Source organism: Mastigoproctus giganteus, chromosome 7 (genome assembly GCF_048544385.1).
Source record: "Mastigoproctus giganteus isolate SK-2022 chromosome 7, ASM4854438v1, whole genome shotgun sequence".
Taxonomy (NCBI): domain Eukaryota; kingdom Metazoa; phylum Arthropoda; class Arachnida; order Uropygi; family Thelyphonidae; genus Mastigoproctus; species Mastigoproctus giganteus.
Genome location: NC_143581.1, coordinates 98441235 through 98463387, shown reverse-complemented (window position 1 = coordinate 98463387; position 22153 = coordinate 98441235). Strand labels below are relative to the sequence as shown.

Sequence of the window (22153 nt, the reverse complement as noted above, 5' to 3'; positions counted from 1 at the left end):
CAACCCCCAAATTCCAGTCAATATCTGGAAAGTTAAAATCCCCCATTATAAGACATTCTGATTTACTGGCCCACTCTATTTCTCTGCACAATAGCTCATTATACTCATCAGATTCATTAGGCCTATAACACACACCTACTCTCATTTTTCCTTTCCCAGTGCTAATTTCACACTAAACAGACTCAACACTGCATTGTCCACCAACACAATTGGATGCACTTCCTCATATTTTATTTGTTTCTTAACTAACAGCATAACCCCTCCTCCCTTCCTGTCCTGTCTATCCTCCTGTACACATTGTACTCCCCGAATTCCTGTCTCCCATCATCACTTCATTCCATTTACTGTTTTATCTTTTTGATATCTTGGTGAAATCTTTCACACTTTTCTTCATTCACTGCACCAAGTTTCTATACAGAAAATTAACCTTCAAACTCATATTGCAACCGGTTTATAGAAATTAATATGTATGTTGCTGGCAATCTTCTCATAGTCCTCTTATTTATAAATGAACCAAAAATTTAAATAAACAAATTTATTTAAAACTAAATAAAACTAACTCTCACAACAATCTTGAGTACTAACCAAGCCACTTCTTTCTGAGACAGTATTCATGGTAACAGCATATTGCTGAAGCTCTCTGATTTTGTGGGTCCAAAGAAACCACCAACACTGAGTTTAGGCAGAAGCAGTTTACTTGGTGAGACAAGAGGATCACTGATGATATTTTTTCTTCCAGTGTGAGATTAGTCCTTTTTGGACATGTTCTTGTTTTACAGCGATCTTTTTTTTTTTTTTTTTTTAAGGAGCATTAGCAACTAAGACCATATTGCTCCGGGTCATGCGGTGGTCATTCCCTGACCTTTCCGCATCCTCCGTATTTGGTGGTGACGGGCTCGAACCCCGGTTTAATCAAGGAGCGTGTGCTACGCACTGCTGCTCCTTCCCACCTGGCTATTACAGCGATCTAACACGACCACTAGGTCAGGGGAGTTTACAATTAATTATTTTAACAACAAATTCAATCGTTTAGTGGTCACACTGTCTACATGGGCCAATGAATCTAAATTTGATGAATCATATGTAACATGCAGTACTCTGATTAAACCATTACATCAGAGTGCAAAAACCTTGTAGTAGATGAGAATGAATTCTTTTTCTCTTTATCTATTCCAAGCAAATGAAATGCCATGTACTAACAGATTCTTTTCACTCAACCTGGAGCCTAACAGCTGTGCTAAATTCTTCCACAGATCAAAGTCCCACACCAGATAGCTCATTCAGCTTGTGCAAACTGTTGTCTATTTTTTTAACATGGCTTCAACTTCACCAGTGCCTACAATATTATATTACAGCTTTGCTCCTAGTGCTGTATCCTGTAATACTAAACATACAAATATAGCAATTCCATGTGTGGTCTTTAGTTTCTGAGTTCACATAACACCATATGCACTTTTCATGATTTTCATCTTCTATTTACCTAATGTCTCCTCACTTTCAATGCATGGTAGATATCATCTGTAGCCAATGATTTGTCTCAGTAACCAAATGAATGGCAAAATAGGAAATGCAAATATATGCAAAAAATAAGCATGATATACATAAAAATGACTGTCTCTCATTTTGTGGTATAGTTTCCAAAGGTGTAGCAGAAGGAATTGGGGTTGTTCATTAACCAAAGAACGTTTCAAGTACCTTGCCGATACCCATCATCAGACCTTGCTGCTGACCAAATCCTCCTGCTGGACGCTCAGACCTAAATGGGGCAATGGCAGAAGCAATTTACCTGATGAGACAAGAGGATCACTAATGATATTTTTTTCCCAGTGTGAGATTAGTCCTTTTACATGTTCTTGTTTTACAGTGATCTAGCTTGACCACTAGGTCAGAGGAGTTTACAATTCAGCCCATTTAGGTCTGAGCATCTGACAGGAGGATTCGGTCAGCAGCAAGGTCTGATGATGCGTATCGGCAAGATACTTGAAACGTTACTCAATGTATATTAGTTTAGGTAACACCGAAATAAAATACATTAAAAACTCCACATGGTATAAGAGTGGTAATTTAGATATATTATAATTGAAATTTTGAAAAAAATTTTTTTGAAAACCATAACAGAAAAAAAATATATAGTACTAGTTTTTGGTAATCTCATGAGATAAGGAAAAAAAACCTGTGCTCATAATTTTCAGTCAGCAAATATCATGCACACCAGTGTTTTATATATATATATATTTGTACAAGCTAAGGATACAATACAAAAAAAAAATACACCAACCAACAATAGTAATATCAAAAAATACTTTATTTCTGTCCCATATGTTGAACAGTGGCACAAACAACTTAACAGATTCTTTAAAGAAAACGAATTTAAAATTGTAGCCAGGCCAATACGGAAATTACACACTATACTGAACAATCGCTCAGTCCTTTCCTTGTGTGCAAATAAATGACCTGGTATACAACATTTCTTGCGGTGACTGCGACTTATCTTATCAGGGTTCTATGCGGTTCCTCTGAATTTTCGTGTTAATCAACACAACGCCCTTAGTTTGTGTTTCTCGTTCAAGCAGCGTCAGAATTAGCCTTTTATGCCATTAATGAAAAACATACTTTTTTATTTAACGAGTCCAAAATACTTAGGGTCCAACGTAATTATATGGGACTATTAATTGCAGAAACCGTTGAAATTAAATTACATGAGAATTCTGTAAATGTTCGCCAGCCATATCTAATCTCCGACTCATGATCCTTACACGCATGCGCAAAGACAAATAATCCGTATTTAAGTTTTATGCTCACCCCTATTCAGTAATTTTCATTACTGTTATCACAACATATGGTCAAAAAGCATTGTCAGCTTCAGGAAGAAAAATCGTTAGGAAATATTTTTCGTTAAATTAATTTTTTACTTAATTTTTAATTGTGTTAAATTGATTTCTAATTGTTCATTTGATTTTTAATTATTATTAATTATTTCTTACTGTAATATAAGATTTTTGATTTTTTTAATTGTTTTCGTTTTAATTTCTGGAGAGTATCACATAGAAGTGTTCTATGTATCATATTGAGGTAAACTTCTCTTATTCTTTTACAAATACACACACACACACACACACACACATATATATAGATAGATGCATGCAATTTTCCCTTTAGTCTACTCAAATGCCAATTTTAAAATTAATAACACACAAGTAAAACTCAAATAAAATACACATTATAAAAATAAATAAATTCAAACAAAGAATATAATTTCAGAAGCATACTTTATTTCTAAGGATTAGATAACAAATTAAAACTTAATAAATCACAAATTGAAATATAGTAAATCATTAGTTTTCATATATACAATATGTTTTGTTATACTGTTCAGAATTAAACTAGTGCTAAGTGCTAAGAGAACTGAGTCGGCGCCTCTGTTGCCAGGTGAGCAGGAGCAGCTCTACATCCTTCTTAAAATGAGGCCTCCAGACCTGTATACAGTACTCAAGGTATGGCCTGAACATTGCCTTATACAAGGGGAAAATCACTTCCTTATCCCTGCTAGAAATATTCCTGTATATCATTGACAAGACACCATGAGCTACTCTTGCAGACCGTCTGCACTGCTCAGAAAACTTCATATCTGCCTGCACAATTACCCCCAGGTCCTTTTCATTCTCTACCATTGTCAGTGTGGTACCACAGAGTTGATACGTTACTCTGGGATTACTGCTTCCCATATGTACTTTACATTTGTCAATGTTAAATTAATTTGTCACCTCTCAGCCCATCTGCTCAACTTATCTAGATCCTGTTGCAGCAGTGTATCATTAGTGTCCTTAACAACCCTGCCAACCTTCGTATCGTCTGCAAACTTGGACATTAAGCCTGATATACCATCATCAATATTATTTATAAATACAGAAAACAACAATGGACCCAACACTAAACCCTGAGGGACTCCACTAATAACATTAGTCCACGAAGAGCAGTGTCAATTGATTACCACTCTCAGCTTTCTCCCATTCAACCATCATTTTATCCATAGCAGCAATTTGCCTCCAATGCCACACTGCTCCAATTTGTGCAGCAGTCTTCCATGTGCAACAGTATCAAAGGCCTTTCTAAGATCCAAATATATGATATCAAAGTTATTCTTTGCATCCAGTTCCTTTGTGACTACATCATAGTATCCAATCAAATTTGTCAGACAAGACTTCCCCTTAACAAACCCATGCTGTGTTCGAGCTATAACTGAAGTCTTGTCTAGATGATCCTGCAATGCTTCTTCAACCAGTGCCTCCATTAATTTCCCTGGAACAGATGTTAAACTACCAGGTCTGTAATTACCTGTGTCTCCCTTTTATCCTCCTTTTGTGGATTGGGGTCACATTTGCACATCTCCAGTCCATGGGTACCTCCCCTGGGACCAGGAAAGCTCTCATAATCATGGCTAAGGGTTTGCTTACTTCCTTTGCCGCCTCCTTTAATATAGCTGGATAGATTCCATCCACCCCCAGGTGCCTTTCTTATGTTTATCTTCAACAATTTCTCCTCCACTTCACTCTCAGTTATTACAAATTATCTCTATTTGGCACCTCCGTAGCCAGGTGGGCAGGAGCAGAAGCGGGTAGCACACGCTCCTTGATTAGACCAGGGTTCGAGCCCATGACCACCAAATACAAAGGATGCGGAAAGGTCAGGGAATGACTACCGCATATCCCCAGAGCAATATAGCCTTAGTTGCTAATGCTCCTAAAAAACCAAACAACAACAAGATTATCTAGCTTACTGCCAGAGTTGAATACACCTCTGGTATTCCCCTCCCTGAATAACTCCTAATTTCTCCATTACTTTAGAAAGAGCAGAAGTAATTGCAATGGGATGATAATTGGATGGGAGGGATTTGTCACCCTTTTTAGGAACTGGTTGGATATGAGCAAATTTCCAAGCAGAAGGAAAAACATCTTTGGAATAAGAAAGTGAAAAAAGGCAGCAAAGAACAGGAGTAAGTTCAGGAGCATAAGTTTTGAGAACAAGTGGAGAAATACCATTAGGACCTGGAGCTTTCTTAGTATTAAAATTTCGTCAAAATCCTTCTGACATCCTTTTGATGGATTTTGTTTGTTTGTTTGTTTTGGTTTTTAGTAGCATTAGCAACTAAGGCTATATTGCTCCGGGAATATGCGGTAGCCATTCCCTGACCTTCCCGCATCCTCCGTATTTGTGGTGACAGGCTCGAACACCGATCTAATCAAGAAGCGTGTGCTATGCACTGCTGCTCCTTCCCACCTGGCTATGGAGGCACCCCCATCCTTTTGACAGAAGACCACAGGCGGCATTCAATGAAGTGTATTGGGAATGGTGGGAGGTGTTTTACCAAGATCATTAATACATAAGTTGGAAGAAAAATGGTATGCTAGCAGATCGGCTTTATCCTTGGGTGAAGTGACAACAGAACCATCCAGTTTTGACAGAGGTGGGAGCACAGATGGGCAAAAGTTGTGGCTGATAGCTTTGGCAAGAGACCAGAATGTTCGGCTACCATTAGGGCAAGAAACAAGTTTTCTACTCTTAGCCTGTTCAACCTTTAGTTTGGACTGATTAATCACTGTTTTTCAATTGTTCCGAGCTTTGGTGTAGGCAGAAAATGAAACTGAAGAATTGGAAACAAGTCAATTACGATATGTAACTTTCTTCTCTTGAACAGCTTTAGCACATTTATTGGAAAACCAAAGTTTAGATAAAGGACGAGATTTAAAGAGTGTGGAATAAAGGATTCCATTCCTACAAGAATAATTTCACTGACACTATCTGAGCAAACGTTGACATTAGAAGTTTTGAAACAGTAATCCAACAAAGGAAAAGAAGAAAAAAAATCTCGCAGGTCACCCCATTTTGCATTCTTGTAATGCCAAACAACACAAGGTTGAGAATTGCCATGAGATAAAGGCTCCATTGGAAGCCTTTATCTCATGGCTATTCCCATGAGATAAAGGCTTCCAATCTTGGAATTGTCTCAGAAGGGACAATCGCCAAGTTGTGATCTGAGGTGCCTAAAGGACCATTCACTTCGACCGTGTACTTAGAAGAGTTGTTTGTGAGAAAAAGATCAAGCGTGTTGGCTGTATGGTTAGGATTGTCCAGTATTCTTGTAGGAAAATGAACAATCTGTCCAGGGTCATTGGTAATTGCAAAAGCCTCAGCATCTTGACCAGCTGGGTCGGTGTGACTAGAAAACGGAAGCCAGCTGGAGTTGTGAACATTAAAATCGGCAAGGAAAATTACCTCACTGTTAGGAAAATTGGACTGAAGAAAGTCAAGTTGCAAAGAGAGAAAGTCAAAGAGCATGTGATTAGTGGAGTTGTTGGGAGAACGGTAGAGTCAACAGATGAATTTGACACAATGTGGTAGAGAGATTTTAAACCAGAGAAGATCAAAGAGAGGAGATTCCAAATTACCAAGTTTGTTTGTTTGTTTGTTATTTAGTTTTTAGGAGCATTAGCAACTAAGGCCATATTGCTCCGGGGATATGCGGTGGTCATTCTCTGACCTTTCCACATCCTCCGTATTTGGTGGTCATGGGCTCGAACCCTGGTCTAATCAAGAAGCATGTGCTACGCACTGCTGCTCCTGCCCACCTAGCTTCCGAGGCGCCAAATTACCAAGTCTCTGACAGGGAATATTGGAACGGACATATGCACAAGTACCACTTTTGAGGCGGAAAGAATCATACAGCGAATAATTTGGGCAACTGAGATGAGCAGTAGTTGAATCAACCGATAACTGAGATTCTGTCAGAAAAAGTACATGGGGTTTGGCAGACTGCAAGTGGAAATGGACATCGTTGAGATTTGAATTGAGACTACGTATATTTGCGAAATGAACTAGGAAGTATTGCTAAAGACTCAACACTGGAAGTGACTGTATAAAACTTTTTACTTTTCCCCTTCCAAAATAGACCACACATATAGTATATAGGCAAAATTTGAAAGGAAATAATTTGATTTTTACTGTGCTGTGTAATATTTACTGTACTTTTTACATCTAGTGTACAATTAGTCTCAGGACGAGCCTCAGCTACTGACCGGGTCGCAGGTGGCAGATAGCAAAAGGCCCTCAGGTATGGGGGTTAGCTGTGAATAAGGAGCCCAACAGTCCTGAACTGAGGCGACATTGCTAATAGGGTGTAGGTGGATTACAGGTGGTATGGTTACACACAGAACTACATATATCCAATGATGGCACTGTGACATAGCAAGGAAGCATTTCCATTAAATAAGAGCTACCATGCCTATACAGCTGCAACAGGTTTGGCAGATCGGCAGCTTAAATTTATTGGTTTCAACAGAAAAATAAGCCTCAGAAGAATAAAATGTACAGCAAATGTAATAGTCACATAAAATGTAATAACCCAGGACAAGACATCCAGGGTTATTACATTTTATGTAACACACCCCATCTTGGTGATATCTATAATGGCGCATCGTGCACAAGCCCGATGATCACCAAGCAGGAGGACAACCAATATTAAACTAGCCACACAAAATATTATGACACTGTCAGGAAAAATTGAGGAGTGTGCGGAAATATTAATGGACAGAAAAATAAACATACTAGGACTGGGTGAATCAAACTGGAGAGGAAATGGGTGTAGAGAGTTATAGGAGGCTATTACCTCTATTGGTCTGGAGGTGACATAGCGAGGAAGGGTGCAGCCATCATTATAGATCACAGGATGAAGGAAAGATTACTGGAGGTCATTAACATCAGCAACAGACTCATGTCAATTAAATTGCAAATGAACAGCTGTGAAACATTGAAGATTGTACAATGCTACACATCGCAAGCCAGTTGCGAAGAAATGTAGAAGCTGGAGTTTGAAGACAAGCTTGAATGTCACCCATAATGACTGTCCTGAATGCAAAAGTCGGAGTGGAAATACAAGGAGTGGAAGACATCATGGGTCCGCATGGATGGGGACCTAGGAATGATGCGGTGAGAGGCTGTTGGATTTCTGCTTATGGAACAGCTTGGTCATAGGAAACACCTGGTTCAAGAAGAGGAAGTGTCACAAAGTGACAAGATACAGATGGGACAGTCAGCAGGAATTCCTCATTGAATATATACTAGTGGATAAGGAGCAACAAAGAATACTAGTGGACATCAAGGTCATTCTGAGTGTCTCCCTGGGCAGTGATCACGGGTTACTTGTTGGAGTTATAAGATTCTCTAAATTAAAGAGGATCAAAATAACAAGAAAGAAAAAACTGTGGGTGTGGAAATTAAAAGAAGAGGAAACATTCAGACAACAGTTCAGGTTTTTTTGGTTTTTTTTAGGAGCATTAGCAACTAAGGCCATATTGCTCAGGGAAATGCGGTGGTCATTCCTTGACCTTTCCGCATCCTCCGTATTTGGTGGTGACGGGCTCGAACCCCGGTCTAATCAAGAAGCGTGTGCTACGCACTACTGCTCCTTCCCACCTGGCTACGGAGGCGCCCAACAGTTCAGGAAGGTTATACCTAAGACAGTAGTGAACAGTGTGGACTCCGAATGGAAAGCATTTGAAGACTGCATAATAGGACTGACAGAGCAGGTATGCAGAAGGACAAGGAAAGAAATCCCATGGTGTTTGAAAAGATAAGAGAGAGGATGCGAAAAAAAAAAAAAAGAATAATGCATTCGGGACCTACTTCCAGAACAGAAATGATGACAATAAAGAGAGAGAGAGAGAGAGAGAGATAAAACTGCAAAGAGAGGGATGTGGTTGGAAGAATGGAGTGAAACTATACAACAAAATATCGATGGTAGTAAAAAGATGCTGTATGGCATGGCCAGGAATAGGAGAAGAGACAGTGAGCAGAGAAAATGCCTGATTGATGAGAATGACAATCTAATAACCAAGGATGAAAAGATAAGAGAAACATGGAACTATTTCAACAATCTGCTGAATGTGCAGGACAGCAAGCAAAAGGGACAAAGGCAGGTTTGTCATAAAAGAGAGGATGAGGGAGAAAATACAGAGAGAGAGACCAGACAGACCTAACACAAAGTGATGTGGTGCAGGTAAATCTGCTGGTTTAGAAGAGATAAATGGAGCGGTGCTGATGGCTACAGGTGAGGCAGGAATAGAGTGGATATACAGACTGTTTTGCAAGATCTGGGATGAGAGACAGTTGCCAAAGGACTGGAAATAAGGTGTGATCATCCTGTTGTTCAAGGGGGGAACAGGAAGAAGTGTTCTTATTATAGAGGCATCACATGTGAGCAAGCTGTATGAGAGAGTGTTGGAGCAGATGATAAGTGAAACAATTGAAAACCTGATGGCTGAGGAATAGTATGGCTTAGGCCTGGCAGATCAACAGTGGATCTAATTTTCTGTATCAAGCAACTGATGGAAAAATATCATGAACACAACAAAGAACTTTTTGGACATAAGGATGTCATGAAAATGGAGTTTTTGGACATAAGGATGTCATGAAGAGAGAGAAAGTGTGGGAAGTTTTGAGAAACTTGGGGATAGAGGAACATCTTGTGGAGAGAATAGAGAATATATACACCAACACAGTGAGCAAAGTAAGAACAGTGGTTGGGTTGACAGAGAGCTTCAAAATAACTTCAGGTTTGAGACAAGGAGGCATCCCATCACCACTACTATTCATAGCTGTCATGAATGATGTGCAATGTAGAGTGGCAGAACAAAGCGGACAAGATCAGATTAAAGTGATGCTCTTCACAGATGACATCTGTATATGAGGAAAGAACAGGGAACAAGTGCAATGGCTAGTTGATGTGTGGACTAGTATGGCCAAAGAATTTGGACTGGTCTTCAACCAGGAGAAGAGTGAAGTAATGGTTCTAAAGAGGTGTGGCAAGCCAGACAGATACATTACAATGGAAGGATACAAGCTGGCGGGAATTTCTAAAGTTTGGGAGGCTATATACCAGACTTACTATGTACCAATTGTGACATATACATCTGAAACTTGGACTGTGAGGAAAAAGGATGAAAGCAGAATGCAGGGGGTAGAAATGAAATTTGTGAGGAGCATAACCAGAAAGACAAGATGTGACAAAATCAGGAATAATGTGATTAGGGAGAAAATGCAGGTAAAAAAAACTCCAGAATAGGATTGAAAGGTCCTGCTTAAGATGATTTAAAAGACACATTGAGAGGATGAACAAGAGGTGTTTGCCAAGAAAAATGTTTGATTTACAACTAAAAGACAAAAGACCGGGGGGAAACTAAGAATGAGGTGACAAGACATGATAAAGACTGATGTCATAGAAGAGGAAACTGGATTGAAGTCAACGAAGGAGAGAAGTACATGGCCAGGACATGGTGGCAAGGCTTCTTATGGCAACCCGTGGAACAATGACAGATGATGATGAACAATTAGTGGGCTATGCACCAATGAGCCAAAACATTATGACCAGCGAGTTATTACACAAATCAAAGAAACTGCAGGTGAACTGCGGCACGGGTCGGAACATGGTATCAAAAACACCTGATACTCTGCTCCGTTAATCAGTGTTACTCTTGTTCTTCAGATGGGAAAGGCAGCGGACTTAAGTGAGTTTCACAAAGGCCAAATTATAATGGCCACATGACTGGGTCAAAGCATATCTGAAATGGCACGGCTGGTGGGGTGCTCACGGTCAGCCGTGGTTAGTACCTACCGAAAGTGGTCCGAGGAGGGAAAATCCACGAACTGCCAGCAAGGCTCATCGATGCTCAAGGTGAGCGAAGGCTTTCCTGAATGGTACGTGGCAACAGAAGGGCAACTGTGGCGCAACTCGCCAGTAATTGGAATGCTGGTGACGGGAGTAACATGTCACAACACACAGTACATCGAACTCTGCTGAAAATGGGGCTGCGTAGCCACAGCCCGCTCCGAGTGCCCATGCTAACCATGGTTCACTGGCAACAGCAAGGTTTACTGCCCTTGTAATAACCATTCATTGTGCATTTGACATTCTTATCTGTTTCACAGTTTCAGGAATTTGGTGCTGCACCCAATGTGGTCTTCATTCTTTGTTGTTTTAATTTTTTTTTCCTTAGGGCTTTGAATCATTATCCTCTTACATTTTAAGTATGTTAAAATACCATTCACCTTATAAACCTTTTGGGTAATTTATACATTAATATCTGGATACCCCTACACGGATAGCTGGTCACATCTTATTCAAGCACCATGTGTCAGATATATCTATAAATATTCTTGGGGACTGGTTTGAGGAGACAGTGGTACAATTGTGAATGCATGAAGCTACAATAAATGGAGTTCATAGACTTCCAGCACAGAATAATAATAGGGTGACACATAATCAATCAGTCTGTACATCACATTTCTTTGGCACTGAAGATCCCTAGGTTGACGATTGGTGATGTGATTTACAAATGCAAGCAGACTGGTGCTGAAACCATTGTGAAACAACCTGGGAAACCTATGAAGCTGATGGAACATGAAAGGAGAACACTGCAAAGAATCATCTGTTTGGAATGCAGATTGATGTAGGAGCATACACAAGCCATCGGGCGACTGGGACTCATGCAGCTGTGCTACTGGTAGGATAAGTCATGGTTCATGGTCTATCAGTAGCACAGCTACTGGTAGACCATGTACCATGACTTATCCTACCAGTAGCACAGCTGCATGTATAGCACAGCTACTGGTAGACCATGTACCATGACTTATCCTACCAGTCTGACAGTTGTGCCTGGGTGTGTGGATCTCTGGAGAAAGCTACCTGCCAGACTGGTGCCGAAACCATTGTGAAACAACCTGGCTCTCCTGGAAAACCTTTGAAGCTGATGGAACATGACAGGAGAACACTGCAAAGAAACATCTGTTTGGAATGCAGATTGATGTAGGAACATACACAGGCCATCGGGTGACTAAGACTCATGCCAGCACCAGTACAGTGTGCAGGAAACTGCATAATATGGGTTACCAACTGTTATGCACTAATCACTCTGACTAATACCAGATGCCATCGAGATTGGTGTAAGGCCCACTGTTCTTGGAAAGCTGTGCTTTGGAGTGATAAGTCATGGTACGTGGTCTACCAGTCTGACAGTTGTGCCTGGGTGTGGTGGATGTCTGGAGAAAGCTACCTGGCAGACTCTGTCGTCCTAATGATGAATTTTGGCAGAGGTAGCATAATGGTCTGGAACTGTTTTTCATAGTTTGGCCTGGGACGTGGTTGTTTTGGAAGAAACCATGAATTCTGAGGTCTATATAGATGTCCTGGACAATAATGCATACGAGTCTTCTGGTAGCATGCCAGAAAACTCATATCTATATCAGCTGGACAACATTCAGTGTCATACTGTTTGCACTGTGATGGACTGGTTTGAGGACCTGGGCATTGTAAAGTTGGACTGGCAAGCCGATAGCTGAACTGGTCACTATTCTGAAGGCTGAATGGTGGAAAGTATTACAAGACAATTACAAAAAAATTGGTGTTCCATAGGACTAGGGACAGTAAGGTTATTTGTAGATACAAAAGCCAGATATTAATGGTAGGGCAGTGTGTGTGCATGTTATTTTTTTTTTTATCTGCTAATGCTTTGAAATAATTATAAAAAATATTTCTGTTTACACTATGCTTACAACAAAATCGCTTCAATCATACTGGAACCATTTCTGTTTACACTATGCTTACAACAAAATCGCTTCAATCACACTGGAACCATTGTAATTGCTAATGATGCATGCCATAAGCAAGTGCTTCACATACTGTCAAACATTGTATTTCATGATGGAGGAGGCACAACATGAACTTCACAGCATAAATACACAAATATTTTATGGTATTAATAACTGAAAGCAAGCAGTGGCAATAAAATATTTTGAATCTTATCTGTTCACCTTTAATAAATCATCCAAACATTACCAAAGCACTAAGAATTGAGTTAAATTTGTTGGTAACTCATTTCAAAAGAAATTTTTCTAAATTAAAAGTAACAAAATTCTTTTTTAATCCACTATACTTTCTTTTTAATCTGCTATACCTGCCAGCTATTCTGTTAAAGACTATCAGAAATGAATCAGAAATGGTATAAATTTTAAATTTAGAGGAAATCTTTAAAGGATTTATTGGGGTGAAGGTGCTTTAATTTCTGAAAAGCATGAGATGTAATAGTTCTGATTTTATTATTTGAAAATGAAAGACTGACTAGATTAGTTAAAGAATCCATATATTTTTCTGACAGGTAGGATAACTGTGCCCTCAAATGCCCAGTGGGTTCTGTATATATATGTTATTCAAACTATTTTAAAGTGCATTATAATTTCAGAAGTAGCACCTTGAAAAACAACAAAAAACCTTTCAAATAATTTTAATAATATTCAAATTCAAAGGATACTGAAATTTTTTAATAGTCCTTTGATTAATGATAGTATACATTACATATGTAGAGCTGGTTCCAGGCAAGTGTAAGATGTGCACTGAAACCTGCACCCACATGTCTGAACCGGCCTTGCACTCATTCTTGTCCTTTGGAATTACTGGTGCACTGACTACCCAGGCCAAAATGCACCAGTTCTTATTGAACTCCAGTTCATAGGTTAGTCTTGTATAGGCTAAACACCTGGAATAACTCATGGCACATTACCTTACTCCCTCTACCTGATATTGGCTGACTACAGTGCCAACTTATAAAACTTGAAGAGGCCTTTAAAAATTTCTCCAGCTTCTAATGGGTTTCAATCTCATCAGACCTCAACAAACAAGTAACCAAATACTAATAATCAGACTGCAGTTTTTTTTTGCATCTGGTTTGGAAAATCCCAGAGCTACCTAGAGCCAGTTCCTGACAAAAAAGAGAAAAATTAGGGAAGAGGCTGGCCCATTATTATTTTTTTTATTATGATCAACACTGTGAATTTCTGGAAGGTTAAGATATGAACCTGAAAACAGAAGACATTTATAAATCTCTTAATGACAATCATATAATCACAAGCATCAAGTTTATCACTTGAATTATAATACAGAATTATTCACTGCTATTACCTACCTGCAAGTTCAACATTCAGTCTATTGCTATTTAATATTCCTTCTTCGAGACTTTCAAGGCAATTATTGGCAATTATCAACTTCAAAAGATTCTGCATAGGCAAAATACAATCTGGTGACAGTTGTTTCAATCTATTATTAGACAAATCAAGAAATTCAAGAAAATGTAGATTCTGAAAAGTATCTGCATCAAAGGATTGAAGTTCATTGTAAGATAATGATAAAACCAAAAGGCTAGTTAAATTTTCAAACCACTTTGTATCAAGCTTAGTTAGATGATTTCCTGAAAGATTCAAGCTTTGAAGATGCTTTAATTTCTGAAAAGCATGAGATGAAATAGTTCTGATTTTATTATTTGAAAATGAAAGATTGACTAGATTACTTAAAGAATCCATATATTTTTCTGACACCTCTATCAAACTATTATTTGACATGTCCAAATTTTGTAGGTTACTTAATTTTCTAAATGCATTTGAAGAAATACTGCTCACAGAATTGCATGATAAGTTTAAGCTTTTAAGGTCTTTCAAACTAGAACTGAAATAATTTTCTGCTATTATTTTTATATTACTATAAAGAATGTGTATATTAGTGCATTTTCCATGTAAATTTTTCATCATTTGTTGGAAAGTGGATTGATTTGGCAATTCAGTACATATTAAGGTAACTTCTTCCAGGCCAAGAGAATTGGGAGTTTTTTCAACCTTACATTCAGAAGGAAGGCCTTGCTGTATCAAACAATCAAATGGTCTATCTGATAATGATTTGCTGATAACAGACACCAAACAAGCTAATATATATACCCACTGCACTACTGAAACTGAGGGCATGATGATTAATTAAATGATGTTAAAAAGCCAGATCTTGATTTGTTGACACTCAAATTCAGAAATGAAAGGTTTGACTGCTTCTTGGTTTCAGTATAAAAAATTTCTTTAATACCTGAAAATAAAATAACACACTTCAGAAAAACATAACTGACAGGTACATGTATAATTCTTGGAAAACACAATTTTGTGGAAGAAATGCAACATATGATAATGTTATCTGTACAATAACCATTAGGCCAATATGATATATGAGACTTTGCTTAATGTTGCCTTACTTAATGTTTTAATGTTAAGAAAGAGTTTGATCAACAAACAGTTTTAACGTGTATAAATCAACAAGCATGTTACATTATAACAGAAGAAACAGCTTATTCTATAGTTTTTTTCAGACAGTTATATAACTGGTCTTTATTCAAATTACGAAGTTAATTTTATAAGATAAAGTTATGCGGCAATCTGAACTTGTGATCGAAATTCTTATATTTTCTGGACTGTTATTGTGTTTTTTCTGCAAGTTTTTAGGAGTTTCTTATAGCTGAACAAAAGTGGTCACTAAAACTTCTGAATAAAAAAATAAAAAAAATAAATTAAATGTAATAAAAGCATTTCCAGGGTGTCAAATATAGTGGCAACAATGAACAACCCACCCTATCTCTCACTCCTAGCATAAAGGTTAATTACTATCATTAAAACATCTATTAAAATAAAAAAAAATTAAAGTTTAAGCTACTTCATATACTGCTCCATTTGTTAGAAGTAGGATTAACGGATAACAGAGACAGCAACAAAAAAATACCTCTTCTTCATCTTAAAACTCCAAAACCATTCATGCAATAAATTATGGTGCCACCGTAGCTATGTGGGCAGGAGCAGCATTGCGTAGCACACGCTTCTTGATTAGACCGGGGTTCAAGCCCGTGACCACCAAATACGGAGGATGCGGGAAGTTCAGGGAATGACCACCGCACATCCCCAGAGCAATATGGCCTTAGTTGCTAATGCTTCTAAAAACCAAATAACAACAGCAATAAATTATGCTAAAACTAAGGTTCGCTACAGTGGCAGACAAAAAAACTGCATCACTTGTGAATTTTGTAAATACAGTAGGCCCTCGATTTAATGGCCAAAAAATTTTTGTCCTAAAGGAAAAATTTAGAACTTTTTTTTATTCGCGAATAGAGCACGCTAAAAGGTTGGGTCAATGAGTCAGCATTATCTTATCATGCATCTGGTGTTGGGCTCGGTGTATTACATCATTTAGGTGAGGAGGGTAATAGAGGGGGATTGATTAGCAGTGTGCATCAACACTCGGTCTTTTAGTGCAGTTCGTCCTATTCTATTGTTTACGTTTTGCATTTTACATATTTTATAATAAATACATAATATTTGTCTATCATTATGGCCTCCAGGATAAAGAAGTAAAGCATAAACGTGTTAACTTGAGTGTTGCACAAAAATTAAAACTGATTGAGATGCTTGAATGTGGTGTAACCATTGCATGTGTGTGCGAGATTTATAGTCAAAAAGTAAACAGTTTCAGACATTCGCAAAAAAAAAAAAAAACTTAAGGTGTTTGCATTAAAATACAGTGTAGATGGTTGTTCCAAGACTACTTCTACAGTTGGTAGTAGAAAACATATGAAAGTGGCCGAAGATAAAAACCTAGAGGAAGCAGTGTACAAGTGGTTTGTTCAGCAGTGCTCAAGTGGTGTTGTTGTTGTGTTAAATGTGTTGAGTTAAAGTCAGCTGCTGAAAGGCTTGCTAAGCATATGGGCCTAAAATTTCAGAGGAGTGATGGATGGTTATGGTGTTTTTGAAAGCACCACTGCATTGTTAATAAAAGAACCTGTGGTGAACCTTTAGGTGCAGAGGAAGAATAGTTGAGTTGGAGTTGAATAGTTGAAGTAAAGTTGAGGCTTTCAGAAAATATCTAAATGACCTCATTAAAAATGAGGGCCTCATTTTATCATAGCTTTATAATGCTGATGAGACTGGGCTTTTTGATCATGCTGTTCCTGAAAATACCTAGGCTTACAAGCACCCCTGGTCGTATGCTAAATAAGGAGTGAATTTCAGTTTTATTTTGTGCAAATGCTGATGGCTTATACCAGGCTTAAGCCTATGGTAGTTGGTAAAGCAAAAAAACCTTGTGCTATAAAGGATTTATAGTACAAGGTTTTTTTGAAGCAGTTACCCATTCAAAAAATAACTGGTTTACAATGGATATTTTCTGACTGGTCCTTAACTATTTTATTCCTGATGTGCAATGCTATCAGACAGATATGTTGAAAATTCCGTCTCATGAAATAAAGGCTGTTTTACTGCTAGATAATGCACCTGCTCACCCTAATGCTGAGAGGTTAGTTAGCAGGGATGGGAGAATAAAATGTGTTTTTCTGCCTCCTAACACTACTTCACTGATACAGCCAATGGATCAGGGTGTAATTGTTGCATGTAAGAAGTGAAATAAGAAGAAGTTTTAGAAGAGTTGATGGTTATTTTGGAAAAAACAGAAGATAAAGAAGATGATACAAGAGGCACAGGACACTGCAAAATTTACATGAATGCAACATCAGATGTGCTATCTTCAACTTAGCAGCTGCGTGGAAAGATATGAAGATTACTTACTACCTTGGCTAATGCTTGGAAGAAATTGTTGTACGACACAGAATCTGAAATGGACTTTGAGGGAGTTGAGACGTCTAATTTTCGGGATACTCTGCAAATGCAAGTGAGAATGATGTGGAACAGTGGCTCAAAAATGATGAGTTTTAGCAGAGTTGATGGTTATTTTGGAAAAAACAGAAGATAAAGAAGATGATACAAGAGGCACCAGGACACTGCAAAATTTACATGCATGCAACATCAGATGTGCTATCTTCAACTTAGCAGCTGCGTGGAAAGATATGAAGATTACTTACTACCTTGGCTAATGCTTGGAAGAAGTTGTTGTACGACATAGAATCTGAAATGGACTTTGAGGGAGTTGAGACGTCTAATTTTCAAGATACTCTGCAAATGCAAGTGAGAATGATGTGGAACAGTGGCTCAAAAATGATGAAGGTGATCCCGGCTATCAAATTTTTTCTGAGGTAGAGATTGCGGAAAATGTTTTTCATGGAGAACAAGAGGATAATGATGATGATGATGACAAAGAACAAAAACAAGTTGCACCTCATCCTAAATTATCTGTTATAAGACAACATATGGATGACATCATACATTATATTGAATCATCATCACACCCTGATGTGCTTCCTTATTATGAACATTTTAGAGAATTTTGATCTACAGGAACAAGGAAGCAGCACCAAGGTTAAGGCAACTGAAGCTTGATGATTCAGCACCACTTCATCAACAGAACTCTCTACCAGTAAGGAATTAACACCTCTCTCTCTCTCTCTCTCTCTCTCTCTCTCTCTCTCTCTCTCTCTCTCTCTCTCTCTCTCTCTCTCTCTCTCCCTCCCTCTCTCTCTCTCTCTCCCCCTCTCCATATGACAGTTGTTTTCTGACTCTGAAAATTGTGATTCTTTCACAATTAAGTTAATATTAATATTGAATAATATTATGTATCTTTTCTAACTTTTTTTTTATGTATGTTTTTATTCAATGGAGTTTAAGAATTTTAAAGTATTTTTTTCCCTCTAAAATGGATTTAAATGAAAAAACTAATTTTCACATTGAAAACAACTTTGTGTGAGCTTTAAGGAAAAAAAAGGGGTGCAAACACTCCATTAGTTACATTGTATAGTTTTTTACGTGTTTAATTAAAATAAAGTTTGGTTCCTGTCATAAATTTATTTTTATATTTTAGTGGCATGTATAAATTACTCAGTGTACATTATAATATTTTATTCATATTTATATATTATAATAACATTTTAATACATCCCATCCTGTACATTGTAAGTTTGTTATTAATATATGTTTTAAAAATACATTTGATTTAATAGACTTTCGGCAATAGTGGACACCCTCTCAGCATGTTCAGCATGACATCAGCATGTTCGTGAGGCAACAAGAGGGAGCAATACTCTTGATCTGATTATCAGTAGTGATTCCTCATGCATTAAGAACCTGCAGATAAATGAACCACTAGGTGGCAGTGATCACAGTGTGTTGAAGTGGGATTTACTCAAGGAGGTAACTACCATCAGAGGTAAAGGGAAGGGTTTTTGTTTTCGTAAAGGCGACTATGATGGCCTGAGACAGTATTTAAATTCTATACAGTGGGACCAACTGATGATGTTACCAACAGCAAACTCAAAATGGGAAGCATTCAAGGAACTAATCTTGGAGGCTACCAGGCTTTACATACCAACTAAGAAATATTGTTCAAGGTTTAGGCCTAAATGGTTGTCAGATGAACTAATGAGACATGTGGCAGAGAAGAAAAATGCATGGGATACATACAAATTAATGGGTGACATGGAAGCCTATGATAGATATTAAGTTGGTCTGTAACCAAGTCACAAAGGAGATTAGGCAGGCAAAGGCAGACTATGAAAAATCCTTGGCAAAGGATGCAAAGAAAAACAAAAAAGAGTTCTTTACATACTTGAACTCGAAAAGGAAAGGGATGAATCAGATTGGTCCCACTGGATATTGATGGTTCAACAGTTGAGGATCCTGCTCAGGTGGCTAACAATCTAAACGAGTATTTTGCATCTACATTCACGCATGAGGAGTTATTCAGGAAGGAGAATGATGTAGGTAAAGTAAGCATTGGCAGTGAGCTGGATGATTTTGTAATAACTGAGAGGAAAGTGGAGGAGAGATTGTTGGGGATAAACATAAAAAGGCACCTGGGGTGGATGGGATCTATCCAGTTATATTAAAGGAGGCAGCAAAGGAAGTAAGCAAAACCCTTAGCCATAATTATGAGAGCTTCCTTGGACTCAGGGGAGGTACCTATGGACTGGAGATGTGCAAATGTGACCCCAATTCACAAAGGAGGTTCAAAGGCTGACACAAGTAATTATAGACCTGTTAGTTTAACTTCTGTTCCAGGTAAATTAATGGAGGCACTGGTTAAAGAAGCACTGCAGGATCATCTAGACAAGAATTCAGTTATAGCTCAGACGCAGCATGGTTTTGTTAAGGGCAGGTCTTGCCTGACCAATTTGATTGGATACTATGATGTAGTCACAAAAGAACTGGATGCAGGGAATAACTTTGATATTATATATTTGGATCTTAGAAAGGCTTTTGATACTGTTGCACATGGAAGACTGCTGCACAAATTGGAGCAGTGTGGCATTGGAGGCAAATTGCTGCTATGGATAAGGGGATGGTTGAGTGGCAGAAGACAGAGAGTGGTAATCAATGGACACTGCTCAACGTGGACTAATGTTATTAGTGGAGTTCCTCAAGGTTCAGTGTTGGGTCCGTTGTTGTTTTCGGTGTTTATGAATGATATTGATGATGGGATATCAAGTTTAATGTCCAAGTTTGCAGATGATACAAAGGTTGGCAGGGTCGTTAAGGACAATACTGACGCTATGCTGCTGCAACAGGATCTGGACAGGTTGAACAGATGGGCTGAGAGGTGGCAAATGAGGTTTAACATCGACAAATGTAAAGTGCTGCATATGGGAAACAGTAACCCCAGAGCAACGTATCAACTCTGCGGTACTACACTGACAGTGGTGGAGAATGAAAAGGACCTGGGGGTAATTGTGCAGGCAGATATGAAGTTCTCTGAGCAGTGCAGACGAGCTGCAAGAGTAGCTCATGGTGTCTTGTCAATGATATACAGGAATTTTTCTAGCAGGGATAAGGAGGTGATTATTCCCTTGTATAAGGCAATGGTAAGGCCACATCTTGAGTACTGTATACAGGTCTGGAGGCCTCATTTCAAGAAGGATGTAGAGCTGCTGGAACGGGTACAGAGAAGGGCAACAAGATTAGTAAATGGAACAAAGGGTTGCTCTTACGAAGAAAGGCTTAAGTTTTGCAAATTACAGAGTCTGGAGACTAGGCACCGGCGAGGTGATCTGATAGAGGTGTATAAGGCTTTGAATGGTTTGAGCATGCTCAATGCCAATGGGATTCTTCATCTTTCTCAGAATAATCACCTCAGAGGGCATAAATTCAAATTGAGGAAGGACGGATGTCGGATAGATGTGCGGAAATTTGCCTTTGGCCAGCGGGTGGTTGGTTGGTGGAACCGACTTCCATCACTTGTTGTTGAAGTTGATAGCCTAAACAAATTTAAAGCTCAACTGGACAGGTATTTTGAACGAACGGAGGGGTGAAATGGGAGTGGGTTTTTTTTTTTTTTTTTTGTTTTTTTTTTTTGGCTGATGCTGAATAAGCTTGCTTTCTTGCATCATATGCCTCTGCTAATGCTAATGCTAATGCTAATGCTAATGCTCTCCCCCCAATTAGTCCACCAAATCGAGGGCTGTAATGTGTTTTGCACTGCATTGTGGGTTGCAGAAATGTTTGAAATGCATTTGTTAGATGGGATATCTCTGTGAATGAAATCCAATAAAAAGACTCCACTTGATATACCTAATTGCCATAAATATCTTTCCAAAAGATAAAATAATCGCCTGAGAGGGCATAAATTAAAATTGAGCAAAGACAGTTGTAGGATAGATGTGCGGAAATTTGTCTTTAGCCAGCAGGTGGTTGATTGCTGGAACAAACTTCCATCTGTCGTAGAAGTTGATAGCTTAAACAGATTCAAGGCAGAACTAGAATTTGAACAAACTTTGAACAAAATTTGAAATAGAACAAACATTTGGAGTGAGTGGATGGGTGAAATGAGAAGGGTGTGTGTGTTTGTTTTTTTTTTTTTTTGGCTAATACTATATAAGCTTGCTTTCTTGCATCCATGTGCCTTTGCTAATGCTAATTAATAGAAATATGAGAAATCATACAAATGGCAATTATGACAACCACACATACATTTTATTGCATTTATGTGTACAAACTGAAATAACAAATTAATGTAATACAGCCATTCCCCGGCTTACATAATACTTGACTTATGGAAATTCGACTTTATATAAGTTTTGCCGGCCAGTGCAAACTTAAAAAAATCATGGAAACGTATTTTGCATCCAGTAGGAATAAATGGAAGTATCGTAATGTGAACCCGATAACACATTGTTTTTTTTTGGTAATTTGTTCCAAGGCCATGGAAGTTGAAATTTTCGCTATACAACTAAGCTATTTATCTCTCTAAAGGTCATTTTTATAATGGAAATTGCACTACACATTCATCGTTATCATATGTTCCGTTATAAGAACCGATTTTGAACGCCTTTGTGATATTTTCTAAAACACATTTCTGGAGGTCATTACC

At 38.2% G+C, this 22153-nt stretch overlaps 1 protein-coding gene across 1 annotated transcript in view; it reads right to left on the bottom strand.

Annotated features, from left to right (window-relative positions):
• LOC150083102 (protein singed wings 2-like) overlaps positions 1-22153 on the bottom strand; it is a 52817-nt gene that overhangs the window by 10252 nt on the left and 20412 nt on the right. The window contains exon 2 of the mRNA XM_090377044.1: positions 14010-14950. Within this exon, the coding sequence (XP_090233170.1) occupies positions 14010-14838 (829 nt within the window). The 5' untranslated portion in view covers positions 14839-14950. The remainder of the gene's footprint in view (positions 1-14009; positions 14951-22153) is intronic.